General features: G+C 43.9%; 1 protein-coding gene across 1 annotated transcript in view; it reads left to right on the plus strand.

Annotated features, from left to right (window-relative positions):
• Nucleotides 1-505: 505 nt before the first annotated feature.
• The window catches only part of DPT (dermatopontin), a 34,489-nt gene continuing 21,599 nt past the window's right edge, over nucleotides 506-13,395 (plus strand). Inside the window, exon 1 of the mRNA XM_003893522.5 lies at nucleotides 506-861. Within this exon, the coding sequence (XP_003893571.1) occupies nucleotides 557-861 (305 nt within the window). The 5' untranslated portion in view covers nucleotides 506-556. The remainder of the gene's footprint in view (nucleotides 862-13,395) is intronic.

Genomic DNA, 13,395 nt, shown 5'->3' on the forward strand with positions numbered 1-13,395 from the left:
GACAACTTAAAAAAAAAAAAAAAAGAAAAGAAAAAGAAAAAAAACAGGCATTCAGGCTTACAGAAATCTAGATGGCTCTGTTCCTTCAGTCTATGATTTCGGTGTTTTGAAATCACTGTCTGGGTATTTGTGTGGTCCCGGAAGGCTAGTTTGGAGAACAAATACAGGGGTTTGCTAGTAGTGGGTAGAGTAGGACAGAAAGGGGTGAGGTGCTAAAAGGTGAGGAACAAATATGCTGCTCATCAGTGTTTTTCAACTGAATGTTTCTATAGGGGGAGGTGGCAGTTGGCTTTTATAATCTACCTACAAAGTTGTTCTTTCTCCGGGGAGCTTCTTAGACTTACATGCTGCTGGTGTATTCCTAGAATTCCACCTTAAAATAAGCTGAATGTCCTCATGGCTGACATCTCAGCACGGAAAAGTTTTGCTTAAGCGATGACACACTGCAGTTGGATCCTTCTCACCCACATCTGGAAGCCACATGTCAGCAGCAGCTATATAAAACAGTCAGACCAGCAATCTTAGAGTGACATCGTTTGCCAAAATCCCAGGCAGCATGGACCTCAGTCTTCTCTGGGTGCTTCTGCCCCTAGTCACCGTGGCCTGGGGCCAGTATGGCGATTATGGGTACCCATACCAGCAGTATCATGACTACAGCGATGATGGGTGGGTGAATCTGAACCGGCAGGGCTTCAGCTACCAGTGTCCCCAGGGGCAGGTGATAGTGGCCGTGAGGAGCATCTTCAGCAAGAAGGAAGGTTCTGACAGACAATGGAACTACGCCTGCATGCCCACGCCACAGAGCCTCGGGGAACCCACGGAGTGCTGGTGGGAGGAGATCAACAGGGCTGGCATGGAATGGTAAGGGCCAGTGGCTGCACTGCACTGGGTCTGGGGACATCTCTGCATATCCCTCCTCCTGGGGGCTGCTAGACTCTCAAGGAATATCAGTAACCAAAGCCTGGGCAAATCCCAGCCCAAACCTCACCACTGCATGCTCTGGGTGGAGCAGGGCTGCTGCTGAGCAGACTACATTACAGGACAAAAACCGGGGATGAGGAGTGTCTGTGGGAGATAGACTCCCCTGTGGCTCTGTTCCTTCCAGAAGCTGTTCTACCTACTCTCAGTTTGGGCCAGGGACTGGTGTAGGTCTGCAAGAAGCTTGCTTACCAGACTACCAAAAGATATGTACAGAAACTGAAAGTAAGAAACTTTATAGCAATTTAAACTTGCTATGCCATCGGAATGGCATTTTTCTTTTTTAGCAATTTATTTTTACCATTTTACAAAAGTATTGGCCCACAGTAGTCTGGGAACAAGAAAAATAAACAACTGATCTCTCAGCACAGAGGGTCTGAGAAATATTGATTTAGAGCAAGTGAATAGGAAAGAGGGGACAAGGAAATTTAGGCAAAGGAAAGTGAAATTAAATAGCTGTCTACTGCCTTGATTACATGTGCTCTCTCAATTATGAGTACTGAGGTCCTTCTCTCTGCCTGATTTAAAGTGGGTTTTATTGCTGGAAAATAGTTTACTAAAGGGTTTTAGAGAGAGGTGCTGTCTTCCCCTGACTGTTTTCTGCCCTAGACAGTGACATGGAACTTGTTCGAGCTTGTACTTTTTTGTGGGTGTGATTGTCTCAGCTGGGTCTCAGCCCAGGTGCTTGGTCAGGAGCTCATCCTAGTAGCCATTAACTGCTAGGCTGATTATTGACAACAGCCTAGATGGAGCCAGCACTGTAGGAGGTTTGGAGGAGAGAACGGAGGAAGCCCACCTGGAGGGCTGCTGCCTGTGCTATCTGTAGCTGTAGAGAAACCCAGGTGCATGGCAACAAGTACTTAGTGTAGTGGAGCTGGGAGGGGCCAAGCACAAAACCTGGCCAGGTTTGGTGGCTCACGCCTGTAATCCCAAGCACTTTGGGAGGCTGGGGAGGGAGGATCACTTGAGATCAGAGTTCGAGACCAGCCTAGGCAACTAACCAGACCCCATCTCTATAGAAAAAAAAAAAAAAAAACGGCCAGTGTAGTTATATGCAGCCTGTGGTCCCAGCTACTCAGGAGGCTAAGGCAGCAGGATCACTTGAGCCCAGAGAGTTGAGGCTGCAGTGAGCCATGCTCACGCCACTGTATTCCCTACTGGGTGGCAGAGCAAGACCCAGTCTCAAAAAAAAAAAAAAGAAAAAGAAAAAGAAAAAAGAAAAAGCATAGAACCCTGGGGGACACAACCAGTAGAGAGGTGATGTGGGAAATCCAAGAGCAAGAAACACTGATGCGAGGAGGAGCCAGGCAAGAGTTCAGCCCTCTAAGTAATAACAACAGCTACAATTTATTGAGTGCTTACTCTGAGCAGGCTCCACACTAAGTGCTTTACATGGATCATCTCATGTAATGCTCAAAACAAATGTATATGCCATTTATAGGTAGACAAATTGCAGTCTAGAGCTCAGGTATTTCCTCGGCTAGAAAGCTGGGGTTTGGATCCAGAGAGTCTTGCTTCAAAGAGTTTGTGCTTTGCCACAGTGATGGGCTCCTGAGAGGCTGCTGCCTCCACACAGCGTGGGCTCCTACCCGACAACTGATTCTGTCAGCAGAGCCAGTGCCACTGGACCAGACTCAGGGCAGTTCTTCCTCCTGGAGAGGGTGGGGACCTGCAAGACCCCAGCAGAAGCCCAGCCCCAGAGGGATGAGCTCTACTTGGTTACCAGGACTGTGGAGGGGGTCAGCCGGCCTGAAGAAGGGTTGGAGAGAGAACTCACACAGGCAGCAGCAGGTGAGGGCGCCGGGGGCTGTGGAGGCTGCTTGTACAGCCTTTATGGGCCATCCTCATCCATCCCCATGGCCTCTGGTGAGCAGATTTAGTTATTCAAAACCCCTTCTGACAGACGCTGATTCAGAGACCTGGCTTGCCTTGATTGTAGTCTCCATACTCCTCACAGCCAGGCCCACTGCCTAATATGGAGCATGGCAATGACCTAATTATAACTGTCCCTCCAGTCCTCACCTCTCAGGAGCACCATCACATGGGCGAGACTCCTTTCTAACAGCCCTGTTTAGAGCCACAGTCAAGCAGCACTCAGCAATGGTTCCCCGAGCCCTAGAGGAAGAGCCCTGGGCTCTGAGTCAGAAGGCCTGGGTCTGGATCCTGGTTCTAATGACTTGTGGTGTGACCTTGGCCCAGACGCTCAGCCCTCCAGGCTCCCGCCTCATTTGGAAAATAAGCAGTCAGGCTGCATGATCTCTGAAGGCTCCACAGAGCTGTGGCTCACCCCTGAAAATGCTCTTGGCTTTTTCTTGCATTCTGTTGATCTCTGTGTTCATCCCTGCTAGAGAGAGAAGCCAAATGATGTTTAGTTTTAAACTCGCCAACTGTGACTGGTTTGTTGTGAACTCCCAAACTATTTGAAGAAAAGCAAAAGAGGAAGAAGGTGAAATAACATGATTTTATTTGGCCCATGGGAGTCGAGGGAAAAGCTGACAGGCGAGATGTCTCTTCTACCTCCTCTTCCTCAGCATTTTTGGGTGTGCAGTGTCTAGTAATTTTGGTTTCCTTTCCTCCTTCCACCCTCTGTTGCCTCCTTCTCCCCCTCTACTAATCACAGGGTTGAAAACTCACAAACATGCAAAACAGCTTCTTTACAATAAGATCCAGCTGCCCCAGGACTGACACCAATTACCCTGGAAGCACTTTTAAAAATGATTATGCCTTTGAGTTCAGGCTCCAGTCTCAGTGAAAAATCTGAAAGGAAAGAAATTGCTTATGGGCTGGGGAGCAATTACATCTTCACATTGGCTACAAGCTTAGTCTGTTCTCAGGGAACAGTTGTTGATGCTTTTGTGCAATTTGGCTGCCTTGTGTAAATTAGCTTTCAGGTTTATTTTAAAAGAGGGGAGGAGTCTCAAACATAGGCTTGACAATAGCACACAGGATCTGCTAAAAAGAAAACCTTTCTAATCAAAGTGCCATCTTTAAAAGGTGCTGCCATCATAGCTGAGTGGTCTGTGGTGCTACCATTGATCACAGTTTCTCTGTTGAAAACCACCTCTTCAGATGTCGGCTTCTGAAGTGTGGATGCTGGTCTCTGGCACTAACAACTGCCAGGAGGCCTTACCTGGGTCCCCATGAGTGGTATCTCACTATCCCAGGGCATGCCTAGGTTGTTCTCAGGGAATCTGCTCTAACTTGGGTCAGCACAGGCTGTAAGGCACTGGGTCCTGTGTGGAATAAAATGAAGCTGAAATTTTCTAGTAATATTGAGCTACTGTGTAGTGGAAGGAGCCCTGGGCTTGGATGGAGGAAACCTGGATTCACAGCTCCTGCTGGTATCTGTGGCATTCGGTACCTCATTCTGGCAGAAAAGAAAGAAAGAGAGAAGGAAAGAGAGAAAAGAAAAAAGAAAAAAGAAGGAGGGAGGGAGGATGGAAGGAAGGAAGGAAGGGAGAAGGAAGGAAAGAATGGAGGAAGGGAGAGAGGGAGGAGGGAGAGAGGGAGGGAGGGAGGAAGGAAGGAAGGAAGGAAAGGAAGGGAGGGGGGGAGCAAGGAAGGAAGGAAGGAAGGAAGGAAGGAAGGAAGGAAGGAAGGAAGGAAGGAAGGAAGGAGGAAGGAAGGAAGGAAGGAAGGAAGGAAGGAAGGAAGAAGGAAGGAAGAATGGAGGAAGGGAGGAGAGGAGAAAGGAGAGAGGAGGAGAGGAGGAGGGAGAGGGAGGGAGAGGAAGGAAGGAAGGAAGGAAGGAAGGAAGGAAGGAAGGAAGGAAGGAGAGGGAGGAGGGAGGGAGGAAGAAAAGAAGAAAGGGAGGGAGGGAGGGAAGAAGGAAAAGGTGGACCACAGCAGCATGGAAGGAGGAAGAAAAGTAAATGGAAATAAATGTTTACCGTGGATGGAATGGATGGCAGCCACGGACTCTGAGTCCAGAGGAAAAGTGTTCCATTTATTGGCATCTACTTTTTACCCCGGGCTTCAAGGAATCCCAAGGAGATGTTTTGGAGTGGGAGTTTGTGTTAGAGCTGAGTTTATGAATTCACCAATGACAAGCCCCAGACTGGAGAAGAGGAGAAAGGAATCTATGCAACAGCGCTATGGCAGCATCGAGGTGCATTTGAAGGTGGATAGGTTGGGTGGGAACTCCGTTTTCCACGGTCGGACTGTTTCTAAGCAAGACCAAGCCTTAGTGTAGTGCAGGGCAGTCGTCCTGAGTCATGGTTCTGAGTATTGAGTACTCACAGTGCCCACTTCCTCAGGGATGCTTTCCAAGACCACCTCCTCTCCCCACACATCTCGCTGTCTCCACTCCCTCAGCCTGCTTTGTTTCCTACAATGCCCTTGTCACTGCCTGATTGGCATTTGTTTCTTGTTTTGTCTCCCTCACCAAAATACGAGCTTCATGAACACAGGGTCTTTGTCTTATTCACCACTGTATCCCCAGTGCCTAGAAGAGTGTTGGTACATAACAGGCCCTCAGTACATACGCAGTGAAAGACTAAATCAGCAGTCCAAACCCCAGCCAGTGTCCCGACGGCCCTCAGCAAAGAGGCCTGCAGATTTTCCCACAGGGGAACCATTTTGCTTATGTCTTTGATTCCCAATATTCCAGTGTCCAGTTCATAGTAGGGGTTTCAACTGTATTGTTCACATCTCATCTTGATTTATTGCATTTACCAACAGGCAGGATGGTCTTTCAAGATTTCCTAAGGATAGCTAAAGCATGCACAGAGGGTGGCTGACACACTTTGCCACCGCAGAATGAAGTTTTTATCAGGTTTTCATTCTCTTGGTAATCTTAAGGTCTCGATCAGTTTCAAAAACTGAATAGTAAACTCTTTATTTCAAAAGCCATAAGGACTAAACGCTGCACAGCATTCTATCCTGGTTTGACATTTGTGGAACAACTGATGAAATCCAAATTCTGGAGTTTCGTGTTATACCAGGGTTAATTTCTTAGCATTCCTAGACACTCCAGAGTTATGAAAATTAACATTAGAGGAACCTGGGTGAAGGGTATACATGAATTTTGGGTGTTGTCTTTACAAGCATTCTGTAAATCTAAAATTACTTCAAAATAAAATTTAAAAAAATAAATAAATATAAGGAGGCGGTACAAACATAGTACACCAGAATCCTGGAATCCCAGCACTGGAGGGGTCTTGCACACAATCTAGAGCAACCTCCGTGCCTCATAGAGTAGGAATAAAGGCTGTGAGACTGAAGCGATTAAAAACTGAATAAAAACATTGCTGTCAGGTTAGGAACTGTCATCCTCGCTTTACAGAAGTAGATATAAATATCAGCAGAAGGGGAGAGATGGGTCATGGAGCAATTCTGTTTGGAATTAGGAGAGAAATCCATAACTTTACATAAGTATAGGTTCTATGGCCCTAACCCTGATCTACATGGTGATTTATGATTTATAGACTATTCCTCATTTATATATTCATTTGTTTATTCATTCACTACCAAATGCTTATTAGCACAAACTTTGCCAGGCCCCAGGAAGATGGAGATGAAGAACATACAGTCTATGCCCACGAGTTACTCAAAATTTAATATTATTTGATCTTTGCAACAATATTGGAAGCCAGGTGTTTTTCATATGAGGAGGTTGCCCTTGCATGGCTAGCAGATGGCAGAGGGAGGACCTGAGCCAGCCGGCCTGATTCCACAGTGCTGTGGGTGATATGAAATGCTGATGTTATTTTTGTTCCTAGATAAAGCCATAGTGAATGCTGATCTAAAAAAGATATCAAATCCACATAAGGATGACTTCTGAGGGCAAGAAGGCTGAGTGTGGGAGAATAGGGCTATGACAGATCTAGGATTCTTGCCAACTTTCCATCTAGGTCACTCTCCTAAGTGCTAGGAATCAATTGTCTGGGGGAACTTGAGCTCTGCACAAATGGCTGTTGGCTGTTCTCGTAAGGATGGCAAAAGCTCCCTCCTCCCAGGATGGGATTTGCTTCTGTCTGGGAAACTGCAGGACACAATCTTCCTAATCAATAAGAGATTTCTGCAGAGTTAAGATATCGTGTGTGTGTGTGTGTGTGTGTGTGTGTGTGTGTGTGTGTGTGTGTTTCTTTGAGGTATCTTGAAATATTGAAAAGTTAATGAAGTTTAGAGTCAGACAGAACAATTCTCAAAATACAACCCCACTAACCCCACTGTTACCTTTACTCAAGTCATCTCAGCTCTCAAATCCTCAGCTTTCACATCTAAAACACACCTCCATAGAACTGTTGTGAGAATTAAATAAGATAATATATGTATATTAACGTGTGTCCTTAGGGGAATTACTTATCTTCTGTAAATCTGAGTTTCCTTATACATAAAATGGTGATCGTGGTGAGAAGCTCATTATTTGAGCCCATTTTATAGGATTGTTTTGATAATTAAGATAATTAATGCACACTTAGTGCTAAGCACAATGCCTGGCACATCGCAAGCCCTTGATAAAAGTTATTTATTATTACTTTTCATGACTACTCTGTGGAAACTGAGACTCATGGAGACAAATATCACACAGTTGGTAAATTACGAAGCTGGAGTTGAAAACCAAATTGCTAGATTACAGAGCCTCTGAAATATATCATTTTGCTTTTGGAACATATAATTTAATCACAATCTATAAATATTATGTGTACATTATGAGTGTCTTGAATATTTATTACATTTTAATAGACACGGAGATAGCATTAGATCTCTTGGTTAAAAATATTGTAATTGATATTCATAAACTCACATCAAATTTATTGTGATGCTAACATAGCTCATGCAATCCCTGCATGACCTGGAATTGCTCTCAGGACATAAATGCATCTCACAAGATAATCTAGATCTTCTCAGAGGTCTTAGGGGTAGCCTCTCCTGTGTGTATTTTTCCAAAAAAGACAGGAATTTGTATTTTGGGAGGCGGTCTCACTCTGTCCTGTGCTAGGTCTTTCTATCCAGAGATGCTGTTCTGCAGGTCATTTCTGCTTCACTGTGTTAAAACCTTGTAGAGAGACTAGCAGACTGAAAACCCGGACATGGAGAAGACAGCAGAACTCTTACCCAGATGCAGGCAGGAAGAGAGCAGAATGTGTGCAACTTAACACTGTTTAAAGAGACTGTTCCTATCCCCACCATGGTGGCAGGAGGATGAGCAGTAAATGGTGCAGTGTTTGCCTTCAAAAACTTTATAGCCCTCAGCCCTGCACTGAGGCTACTCAGTGACAGTATGTGTTAGGTGAAATGTGTGATGGTGATATCAACATGTCACAAGGAAGGGAAGTTAGTATGATTTGGAATTGTCAAGAAAGGAAGACTCTTTGAAGGAGGAGAGGCTTGGTATTGTCTTTTGTGCTCTGATACGTGCTTTCTGAGGGTCCTCTCAGTGTCCGGTTGGAGAAGTTCAATCCTGACAATTTCTAATATAGGCTCCAATATTTACTGAAAGTGATTGGAGACTAGGATGTAGCCTTTCTATTAAATTACAGATGTTTTTATTATCATAGGAGTACTAACTATGATTTCCCCTGCCTTTCAAGTATATATGTTGTGCCAGGTTCTGTGCTACACACTTGACATATAGCATCTCTTTACTTTTCGTGTAATACTGTCAAGTTAAGAACTGTCATCCTAGTTTTACAGAAATAGGTATAAATTTCAGCAGAAGGGGAGAGATGGGTCGTGGAACAATTCTGTTTGGTATTAGCAGAGAAATCCAGAACTTTAAAGCCTTCTTTTACTGGGCAAACTTGCCCCCAGCTGGTTTTATCTCTGTCCCTTGCTACTTCACTGTTCCACCATCCCCACCCACTCTCCTATTTCTCTGCTCCTCTGTCTTTGGGACCAGTCTACTTCTTTCCAGTATCTGTATTATCATAGTATCTACTTATCAGTACCAGTGTCTGGTTATTCTGCCTGTCCAATGTCATAGTGTCTACTTATCAGTACCAGTCTTCTGAAGAGATTCCAGACCAAGTGCAGCATCAGGTATAGAGTGAGTTCTAATGAATATTGCCAAAAGACTTAATGAACATTCTAAAATTCTGTGGGACCTGTTATAAATGCTTGCTAGCAACTCAAAGAATTATTCTGGTGAAAATAGAATTAACAAAAATCAAAGCTTTACTCTAAAAGAAAGAAACTCTTTTGGTATTACTTAAGACCTCATCCACCTTTGGGGCAGGGAAGAAATTTAGGGGTGTTAAGGATGCTCTGCCACATGGAGTGAGCCAGTGGTCTAGATCATGGGCAAAACTTCTCATAGTCCATCTCTGCAGTGGGGTTGGAAACTGGCTAACAGCCCTTGAAACACCTATGTGTCTGTGAAGCTGGGAAGAAAAAGACCAGCACAACCAGCCCATCTATTATCTCTTTAATGGAATTTTGAGAGCTCTTGACCAAAATGGTGCTGCTTCCTTTTACCTTGTTCCTCACTTGACTCAACCTCACACCACCTAAAGTCCAAACTTCTTAGCAAGTCCAACTTCTAAAATTGTATAGAGGGGTTCACCAACAAAACCAGACACTCACACACCTTACAGATGCTCTGGAATTCTGCCTGTCCAATAGCTTTGGACTTGGTAAAGAATGCAGACAAGAAGAAGAAGTCCTGTCCAGCACACCAATCAGAGCTGTGGGACCATCTTGAAGAGATTTTCTGTATTCCTTGAAAGCTCATGAACATGAGCTTTGACCTCAAATGAATCTAAGTTTGGGTCCTGACTCTTCCAGTTACTATCTTGGCCAATAGTTTTGTAGGCATTATCACTGACTCCACACAGTGCCTTAGGTGAGGCCCCGCAAAGCATGTTAAAGTCAAGGCTACAACCAGAACTCATGTCTGCTGATTCCTCAACAAGGGCTCTTTCCCCTGCACCCCACTGCATTTATGTTTTACTATTGGAGATACAGGAGAAGGTCTTCCGTTTTAGCTTCCAGGGTGATGGCCCTGAGATCAATCATTTTCAGAAAGTCCACTTTCTCAGAATAGGTTCACAAATGTGTTTTCAGAGGAGTAGTAATCACCTTGTGACTTTCCTTTTAGAAAGTTTGAGCAGTGTCAGATGGAGCAGGGCTAACAATGCTCTAGTTTCTGAAACTGAAATTGAGCCTCAGCCTTCAAAGAGATGGTAAGAAAAGAAAGAAGTATGTCTTCTCAGACAGGAAGGAGAGTCTTGTAAGTAAGGTACCAGTGAAATATTCTTATTTCCTTAGAGCATGGAAATACAATAGGGTCATGTCATACAATTCACCAGGAAATTTGCCATTGTCTTGGTGACTTTTAGAAACTCCTCACTCAAATTCATGAAGGGGCCTGAAATTCCCTCCAAGTAGTTTCCCTCTAAGCAGAATAAAGCATTGAGCCACTGCTCTGTTCTCCAGGCCATTCAGAAGCAACAACCAGATGCTGTGAAGTGAGTCAGAGCATTAGTCATTTGACTGCTACCCATCTCTTTTTAAACTGAGTTTGAGTAACTTTAGCAATGCAGTCCCTTCCAGCTCCCCGTGTCCTGTTCCATTTAGAAGTTGCCTCCCTTCTCACCTAGCTCTGTGTTTGTAATCCTGCAGATATGACCAGTGTTTAGATGAGTCTTGTTAAATAAGGAGCTTTGTTAAAAGTGAAAATGAGAGGAATGGAGGAGAGGAATGCCCAAAGCTATATTTATTTTGCCCCCTCATCATGGAGCTGTAGGGAGAAGATGGAAGCAAGAAAAGGGATCGCCCACCCAAGATCCATGGAAACTACTTGGAGGGAATTTCAGAGCCCTTAATGGGATTGAGTGATGAGCTCTTAAAAATCAATTCTGCCTCCAATAATGGGAGATAACTGGGTCACTCATTCGGTCCCTCGTTCTTCTATTAAACATTTGCTGGACAATAATGTCAGACATTGCACAGAGTACTACTTCCGGGGGGTGGTAAGGCATACTAAAGTATTTGTGCTCTAAAGTGGGTGGCTAAGACATCCAACCTCATTGAGCTTTGTTTTAGGGAAACAGCAGCTCAGAGAGGGCCTATGAATCCACCGGTGTTTCACTGATTAGACACAGGGGAGCCAAGGGACAGCATTTACAAAGTAGATTCATAATTACTGTGTAGACTAAATGTAAGTATAACAACACTAATAAGCAATGTGTTAATTCCAGGAATTTTACATGCATTGTCTTATTTGGTCTTCAAAATAACTTTAGTACATATGTGCTATTATTATGCCCATTTTACAGATGAGGAAACTGAGGCTATTAGAGGGCATGAAGCCCACCCAGACGACACAGCTAAGAAACAGTGAAGCCGCCAAACAGCATAGCCAGTGCTCTTAGCCACTCTACTATCTGCTCCCCACAGTGTGAAAAGGTACCCCTACAAAGATCTGGCTCTGGGAGGAATGCTTTCACATACCAAACTCCTGCACAGGCTCCCTCTACCAAAATGTGAAGGCAATCAAACCAAAGCTGGAGGAGGAGGGTTATATTTGATTATCTCACTTTCACCATATGTTCTTAGGCTCTGAGCCTGTAGGGTCCAAATAATCTTCACAGGGCAGAGTTATCTGAGGTGGTGTGTGAGAAAGTGACACACACTTCCCATACAGGCACTGGGGTCAGCAGCTTGGCCGACAGCCGGTGGGGAATTCGTGGAACTTGGATTGCCTTCAGAACGGGTACTCCATGAAACAGTTCAGCTTATCTTCCTACATTTATTTTTACTTAGGGGAACTTACCCCCATGGGATCTCTGTCCCCTGTAGAGGACAAGACAAGCCAAAACAATGGAACAACGACTCCATGGAAACCACAGCCCAGCTCAGTTCTGAAAGGGCTTCATTTTAGATGAAGGCAGCATTTTAGTGATGGTAGGAGAACAGGTCACAGAGAGCACTAGCTTGTGGCAGCCTTCTCTTTTTGGACACATATGAGTTTTGCTTATGATTCTTAGAGCTTCATATTGAAATCACCTCTCACCCACATTACTAGGAATTAGGATAGAATAGACCACCCTTGTAGATCAGCCCCCAAAGCAACTTTCCACCATATCGTGAGCCTAGTCCATTACACTCTCATAGCTTGCTGAAATATGCTAGGCATTAGTATAGTCCTGATGAGATGCAAGCAGTGGTATGGTACAATAAAGAAGGCTACATCAGCCATATGCAGAAAACTGAAACTGGACCCCTTCCTTACACTTTATACAAAAATTAACTCAAGATGGATCAAAGACTTAAATATAAAACCCAAAACCATAAAAACCCCAGAAGAAAACCTAGACAATACCATTCAGTACATAAGCATGGGCAAAGACTTCAGAGTGAACCTACTGAATGGGAGAAAATTTTTGCAAACTACCCATCTGACAAAGGTCTAACATCCAGAATCTACAAGGACATTAAACAAATTTACAAGAAAAGAACAAACAACCCCATCAAAAAGTGGACAAAGTATATGATCAGACACTTCTCAAAAGAAGACATTTATGTGGCCAAAAAACACATGAAAAAAGCTCAACCTCTCTGATCATTAGAGAAATGCAAATCAAAACCACAATAAGGTACCATCTCATGCCAGTCAAAATGGTGTTTATTAAAAAGTCAAGAACTAATAGATGCTGGCGAGGCTGTGGAGAAATAGGAATGCTTTTACACTGTTGGTGGGAATGTAAATTAGTTCAACCATTGTAGAAGACAATGTGGTGATTCCTCAAGGATCTAGAACCAGAAATACCATTTGACCCAGCAATCCCATTACTGGGTATATATGTAAAGGACTATAAATTATTCTACTATAAAGACACATGCACAGGTATGTTTATTGCAGCACTATTTGCAATAACAAAGACATGGAACCAACCCAAATGCCCATCCGTGATAGACTGGATAAAGCAAATGTGGTACATATACACCATGAAATACTATGCAGCCATAAAAAGAATGAGATCATGTCCTTTGCAGGGACATGGATGAAGCTAGAAGCCATCATCCTCAGTAAACTAACACAGGAACAGAAAACCAAAGAGTGAATGTTCTCATTCATAAGTGGAAGTTGAACAATGAGAACACATGAACACAGGGAGGGGAACAACACACACTGGGACCATTCGGCGGGTGGGGTGTGAGGAGAGGGAGAGCATTAGGACAAATTGCTAAGGCATACAGGGCTTAAAACCTAGATGACAGGTTGATAGGTGCAGCAAACCACAATGGCACAAGTATACCTATATAATAAACCTGTATTTTCTGCACTTGTATCTCGGAACTTAAAGTAAAACAAAATAAAATTTAAAAACCTAGATACATGTATAATAAACTACAGTCGCATATACCAAAAAAAAAAAAAAAGGCTAGATTATCAAAGAGTCATAGGTCTCAATTTACACCTTAATCTGCATTATTGAGCCCCTATAGCTGAGTTTTCTAGTCTGCCAGAAC

This window comes from Papio anubis, chromosome 1 (assembly GCF_008728515.1).
Source record: "Papio anubis isolate 15944 chromosome 1, Panubis1.0, whole genome shotgun sequence".
Lineage (NCBI taxonomy): Eukaryota > Metazoa > Chordata > Mammalia > Primates > Cercopithecidae > Papio > Papio anubis.